Below are 7172 nucleotides of genomic sequence, written 5' to 3'. Positions count from 1 at the left end.
ATTTATACACACACATATATATATATTATCTGATATGAGTTGAATATAGTTAGTTGTATGCTAAATCACAAAAATTAATTTTGCTATTAAAAATATGTATTACACTTATATTGAACCATAAAAATCTAAAAATAGTAAAAAAGTTAAAGTTCAAAAAATTATCTTGTGGTTTGTCACTTTTTTACTTAAGAGATATAGATTTTTTCGTATTAAGGAATTTCACGTACTTTATTTTTTTTGGCATTTTTTAGGTACAGATTTATATTTATATTATCTTTTATATAGTTTTGCATGTATTTAACATGAACTATAACTAAATTATGATTTTATAAACAATGTGACATCTAACAATATATCATAGAATTTATAAATATATTGAAATTTTATTTAAGAAATTATTTCTTAAATTTAATTAAAATTAAAAAAATTATTTTATAACAGTTTTTTATGATTATAAAATATCTAATCGAATGTTAAATTACTTAAATATATGTATGTTATTAAAAATTTATATTTCTTTTGAGAAAAATATTAAATGTACTTAAAAATACCTTAAAAATAAAACACATGTTACCCTTTGATACAAAAAATACTTTTATCTCTTAAGTATAAAAGTGCCAAACTATAGCGTAGTTTTTAAAACTTTACCCTATTAAAATATGAGAAAATTAAATTACAAGGTATTTTTGTCACGAAATATTCCATAGTCCTTTAAGAGTAAAAATGTCAAATATAAGGTATTGTTTTGTACTTTATCCAAAAACTTGAGTGGCCAATATGACTTTCGGGCTAAACACGAGGGGCAAAATTAGACCTTCTCCCCACATACAAGAATAGGCATAGCGCAGACGTACGACACCGTCGTTTTTAAGGGTTATCCAGATCAAACAGCTCTCAGGTTTCATGGTTGAGAGAAGTGAGTCGTCGTTTGGCTGATTCCTCTCTCGTGTCTTTCTCTGTTCAAAGGTTAGCCTTTTCAATCTCTTCATTCCTCAATTCCTGTCCACTTTTGTTAAATCAGATTCGCAGAGTTTGTTATAATTGGTCACAGAAAGAAAGAAATTTTAGGTTTTATTGACAAATCTATCCACAAAATTAGGCTTTTTGGTCCATGTATTATGATTTAGGTTTAATTATTGAGAAACATCAGCTATTAACGAGTCAGGCTTTTTGTCTTGAATCTGTACTTGTATAAAATATGCAAGCATAATTGAACAGAGACTTCAAAACAATAATTTTTACAATTTTTCTTAAATTACTCAAATAAATTGATAACTTTATGATATGTTAATGATAAAGATGATTGACTATATCAATTGTAAAGTTGTCCTTTTCTTTTTCTAAGTTTCTTATCTAACTATATATTGATGTTTCAGTTCTGAAGTAACTTTCCTATGTAAGAAATGTTCTTTCTTAAGGCACTGATTGTGAGGAAGCTTGAACATTTTGAGTAATTTTCCTGAAAAACCGTATCTATTCCAGGAGTATTGAATTGATACAGAAACTTCTACTTTGTTTTAACTCTTGGATGATAGCTTTTGTTCATTAGGTTCAGTTTTTATACCTAGACAAAGCTTTGACTCTTATTGAGTTGCACATTGTGCAGTTATAATGCGTAGTCGTGGTCTATCTACATCCTTCAATCATGCTGTAACTTGACTTCACATTTTAACTGTATATGCAAGCAGCAAACAGGATGATATCAAGTCTAGCTATGCATTATAAAACCATCAAAATATCTGAAGCCTGTGTAAAACTAAATTATAAGGTGGTCAATGTGTTTCAACATATAAAATCATGTGTGGATTTGCATATATAACATGTTTACATTCTAAATTTACATTCCTCATAATTAGAAAATTGAAGCTTCGTGCTTTTTTTTTTTTTAAGCTCTTTTTGGTGGTAGTCATGGAGGAGATTGGTGTAACCAGTTGTGAACCTGCTGATGGTTCTATATTACTAATGGATGAGAATGCGAGCAATCCTGGACCAGTTGATGCTTCTGTGCTATATGATCAAGAGAACCATGTCTCCTCAGCAGTATGGGATGGACAGGTATAGCTTGTAGCTAAAAATTCCTTCCCTCTTCATTTCATCAGTGCTTTTTATTTACAAATTTATTACAACATGCTATAGGAACGTGGTGTCCTGAGATGTCATGAACACACTTCAAAGTTGGGTGAATGGAGGCTTACACAGAAACAGATTGAGCAGGTGGAGATGGCTGGATTTGGTTATTTAAGAAGGATTCCTTCTATTAGTCTAGACAATCCACTCATTTCTGCCCTTATTGAGAGGTGGAGGAAAGAAACAAATACCTTTCATTTGAGGGTTGGAGAAATGACTATAACACTGGAAGATGTAGCTTTGTTGCTTGGGCTGGCAATTGATGGAGAACCTGTTCTAGGTGTAACTTATACTTCATGCAAACCAATTTGCGAGAAGTTTCTAGGAAAAGTCCCTGATGCTGGATACATGAGCGGTGGGATGGTAAAACTAAGTTGGCTGAAAGAGTATTTTTCCCAGTGTCCTGAGGATGCACCACTAGAAGAGATTGAGCGTCACACACGTGCTTACCTTTTGTACCTTGTAGGGAGCACAATATTTTCAACTACTACTGGGAATAAAGTCCCTATTATGTACCTCCCACTTTTTGAGGATTTTGAAAAAGCAGGGAACTATGCATGGGGTGCAGCAGCGTTGGCTTTTTTATATAGAGCACTTGGCAGAGCAACTCTTAAATCACAAAGTACCATCAGCGGTTGTTTAACACTACTACAGGTTTGCACGTTTGCTTTCTATGATTTGCTCAAATGGATGTATCTTTGGTTTTAGGGGCTGGCAAAGGCCATATTGACCTCAACATGGTTTTTCTATCTCAGCAAAAACTAGAATAAAGAGGTAGTTAATACTATGAGGTAAAACCTTAGAGATTTTGTTTCCCCAAATTGAACATGCTATAGTTATTGAAGGACATGATGGAAGGAGGCTAATGTACTAGTAAAGAAGAAAACATACAGGAAACCCAGGTTAAAACAGCTGATTTGGAGTTCAAAATTAAGTTTATAAACTGAAGTTTTGTATCTTGTAACTGAAATCAAACATCAATCTTATTTATCTACATTCAATTACTTGGAAGTACATCTTATTGGACAGAGTTTGGCCCTTTGATTTGGTTTCTCACTATGATTGAACCTATGGCATATGGGTACGCAAAAAAGCTAACACTTCTTCTTTCCCCTGTTTGTCTTTTATGGATATAATTTTGGGCATTTTCTTTTGTTATTCTAGTGCATAAGTTTCTATAGGTTACTTTTATGTTATTTCTTTTTATACTTTTGATCATTAAAATGGTATCCCATTCATCATACACTTATTATATTATTGCATATTGAGATTGTCTATCTTGAGGACACTGGAGGTATAAGAACACATGTGGACTTACCTTTAGATAGTAGCTTGTGATCTGCTCAAAGTTGATGTAATAGTTTTAATTATTTCATCAACATTCTTGATACCATCTATATGTGGCTCAACCGCCAAAATTTAGTTCAATTGTGTTAGAATTTGGAAGGCAACACAACTAAATGTAAACTTTGTACTTACCTTTTGCTATCTATTAGGTTTACATGCTCAAATGTGCTTTATTTCTAGCTTTCATCAACTCCTATACTGAATAGTTGTCAGTTTCAGGAGATAAGGGTAAATGGACTATGGACATTGTGCCAACTGGAATATGGAAAAAGAAAGAGGTCCATAAAATACATTAGCATGTTTTTTTTATTCTAATCCTTGAAATTTTCCTAGAAGAAAGCAACAAATGAACGATTCTTTTGACACATTGATTTGTAATGAACTGAATTCATTTTACTGCAAAGTTTTTCCCTATACCACTTGCTGTAGGTGGTGGGTGGATAAATCCATTAATTAACTGATAACTTGCTATCTTGATAATAGCATTGAAATATTAATGTTTCCTTTATTGATCTGCAGTGTTGGAGTTATTTTCACCTTAATATTGCTCAGCCAAAGTTCTATCAGGATCCAGTTCGTGATTGTTTTCCATTTGTACACTGGTGGAAGGGAAAACAAAGTGCTGCAACAGTGAAACGTGACATAGTCTTTTATCGTAAGGCATTGGACTCCCTAAATCCAAGTGATGTAAGATTTTTCTATATCATGCAATACATCTCAGTGTCTAGTCCAAAAATAATGCCCTTTTCTATAAAACTGTATGGGTTATAGATATTGCTCAAATTTTAGTTGATGAGTTGTTGCAATGCAGGTGGAGTGGCTACCTTACAATAATATTGACAGTACATTAATACCAGAAAATGTCAGAAGTAGTCTGATTCTTGGTAGATCAAAAACAATGCTAATCTGCTTTGACAAGGCAGAAAGACACCTCCCAGATCGTTGTTTAAGGCAACATGGCATGCATCAAGGAATCCCAAAAGATGTGCAGCACTGGGAGAGAAAGAGTCGTGGAGTTGACAGTGGGATACATCTCTCAGGGAAAATGGAATCAGAGCTTAATGAATGGTCAGCCCGTTACCACCATATTGTGCAAGATGATGATGGCGTTGATGAAATTGAATACATGAATTGGTATTTAAAGATTACACGTAAGTTTGTAGGAAGGCCACTGTCTCCCTTGCCTCAGATCCAGAGAACAGTAAAGTTCAGAACCAAAAAGAAGAGAATGGTAATTCCAAGTTTATTTAATTGATCTTTTCTAGTTGATACAAATTACTGAACATGTTTTACCTTCTACTTTTGAACCTTTTACAGAATTCTAGCTTAAGAGATATTGCACATATAGCAGATACGTTTGCAACTGAAGGATTGGATCCGATGCAAATGGAGTCAATATCAAGGATCAGGGCTATCGTACATGATTGTTTGGGCGACCAGGTTGGAAGTGCATCTGCAATCACAGCTGTTGCTGCACCAGCAGCGTTAGCCGCTCCTCAAGTTGAGCTTGGCAAAAGAAAAAGGGAAAAGGAGCGGGTAAGAAGGAACACCAAGTCTAAGGGTAAACGTAAAAGGAAAGAGGAATCAATACAATATTTTACAACTAGGGAGGTGAACCCAGTTCATTTTTATAGTGCAGCATTCAGGGCTGATCCATTGCATTTATGTTGCCATTGTCATGCTTTTAGTCATCAGGTTGCTATTAGTCAGGTTGAACATTTACATAATAAACTTGGGAAAAAGGCGAGGAAAAAGGAGAAAGCAAGAAAGAAGTCGAGCAAGAAGACAAGCCGGAAGCACAAGAGAAAGGATAGAGTAAAATGCAATGCAGATGGTGAGGATTTTGAATATGAAATTCAGAATGCAGCTGGCCAGGATAATTTGATGCATTCAACTTGTGACACTAGCAAGGATTATCAACTGGAGCAACTTCCTGCAGCTGATGAGGGTGGAGGTTCACAACCATGCCATGCTGATGGTGAGTTTGATGATTCACAACCATGCCATGCTGATGGTGAATTCAATGATTCACAGCTAGGTCATGCAGCTGTAGAAGGTGAACAACCAGGATCTTGTTGTGCTGCGGGCGAAGCTGGAGGGGTAGAGTTGACTCAGCTTGACGGTGAGTTTGATGATTCACAACCACACCATGCTGCTGTAGAAGATGAACAGTCAAAGTCATATCATACTGTAGGTGAATGTGAACGAGCAGAGTCCAGTCAGCCTGATGGTGAGTTTGATGATCCACAACTGCACCATGCGGCTGTAGAAGGTGAACAATCAGAGTCTTATCATGCTACAGGCAAAGGAGAGAATCAGGATGCAAACAAGGTTGCTGACTCAAATGATACTGATATAGCTCACGAGATTAATGACTTGAATCTTTCTCCTGTTACTGGTGTGAGTCTTCCACAAACAACACAAGTTGTATTGGAGGTTGTTCCAGGGTCATCTAATGAACCTAGCAAGGATGTCAAGTAGCACATGGATGGAGGAGATGAACTGTTGAGTGAAGGTACTTCTCACTCTTTCATGAGCTTTGCGAGATCAAGTCTGGCAGGGGTTGCTTCTCAACTGTGTGCACTTCTTATACTGCCAAATCTGATTCTTGCATCGCCAATTCTGTTGGTCACCACGCATTTTCTAAGATTTAGATCGTTATCATTGCAGGGAATCATAAAAGTTGTGCCACCAATGGTAGCTTATGATCTCATGTTCACTTGCGATTTTCGCATAAACTGATCAACATATGATCTGTTTTACCATCTATTGTATTTATAAATCAGTTTAACGTAATGTGGAGAGTGCATTTAGAAAGAAACTAGAAGCCTGTGTGCTCCTCCACAGGTACTGTGTTCATATTTGATTCCTTGAAAATGGGCACTGTTATGTTTTCTCTATCTTAGTTATACATCTTATTTATAATTGTCTTTATTGTCTTTCTACAGCACAAAAAAAGAAAGAATCTATCTTAATTTGCTATTATTCTCTTATTGCGTGAAACCTGCAAGGATGCATCTTTTCTTCGGAAGATGGCTCCTGGCTGTGAATAATTTCCTGATAAAATTTGAGATATGCTTCTGGGTTGAGAATGAGCCAGATGCTCTGTCATCTATGATTCCCCTTGATTTTCAGGTACAGGCATCAGATGTTCTGTTATGAGAATCTTTATGTTAAAGGGGTTGCAATCACACACAAGGGATGTCAAAAATGAACATGTAACCTGACTCTTTGCATTTTCTTTTTATTTACATAATGAATGATAAAAAAAACTGACGGTGATCACGGTTTGGTTAAAAAGAAATAAATAAATCGGTAGGTTTTGATTTAAAATATTTTTAATCACAATTAAAAAATTGTCAGTTCAATTAATTGAGAAACTTATTCATTAATCACAAACTTTCTGTTAATAAAATATCCCTAGGAAAAGTTAAAAAATTGAGAAAAATTAGCTCGATTAAAACATCCGTCCGATAGTTTTTCTTTTTGTAAAAAATTCATATCTAAACGTTAATTGAATTGATCGATTTGATTAAATTTTTCTGTCAATTGTAGTAGGTCTAATTTTTTTTTTCTTTCTTGACGGTTTTTAAAGCAAATTTTATTTTTACTAATTTTTTTTATGACTTTTCTTTTCAAATTTTTTTATCTATACGAACTCTTTTAATATATCATTTAAAAAGATGTTAAAAGTATAT

At 34.5% G+C, this 7172-nt stretch overlaps 1 protein-coding gene across 1 annotated transcript; it reads left to right on the top strand.

Annotated features, from left to right (window-relative positions):
• Window positions 1–808: 808 nt before the first annotated feature.
• On the top strand, window positions 809–6408 carry LOC8277827 (protein MAIN-LIKE 2). Its single transcript, XM_015719953.3, has 6 exons — window positions 809–966; window positions 1891–2055; window positions 2137–2781; window positions 3994–4161; window positions 4286–4705; window positions 4792–6408. The coding sequence occupies exons 2-6, from the start codon at window positions 1909–1911 to the stop codon at window positions 5953–5955; spliced, it is 2544 nt and encodes an 847-aa protein (XP_015575439.1). The 5' UTR covers window positions 809–966; window positions 1891–1908; the 3' UTR covers window positions 5956–6408.
• Window positions 6409–7172: the final 764 nt, after the last annotated feature.

The sequence above is a fragment of the Ricinus communis genome, chromosome 5, assembly GCF_019578655.1.
Source record: "Ricinus communis isolate WT05 ecotype wild-type chromosome 5, ASM1957865v1, whole genome shotgun sequence".
Lineage (NCBI taxonomy): Eukaryota > Viridiplantae > Streptophyta > Magnoliopsida > Malpighiales > Euphorbiaceae > Ricinus > Ricinus communis.
The sequence above is the reverse complement of the archived record's forward strand: the minus strand, read 5'-3'. Positions and strand labels throughout refer to the sequence as shown.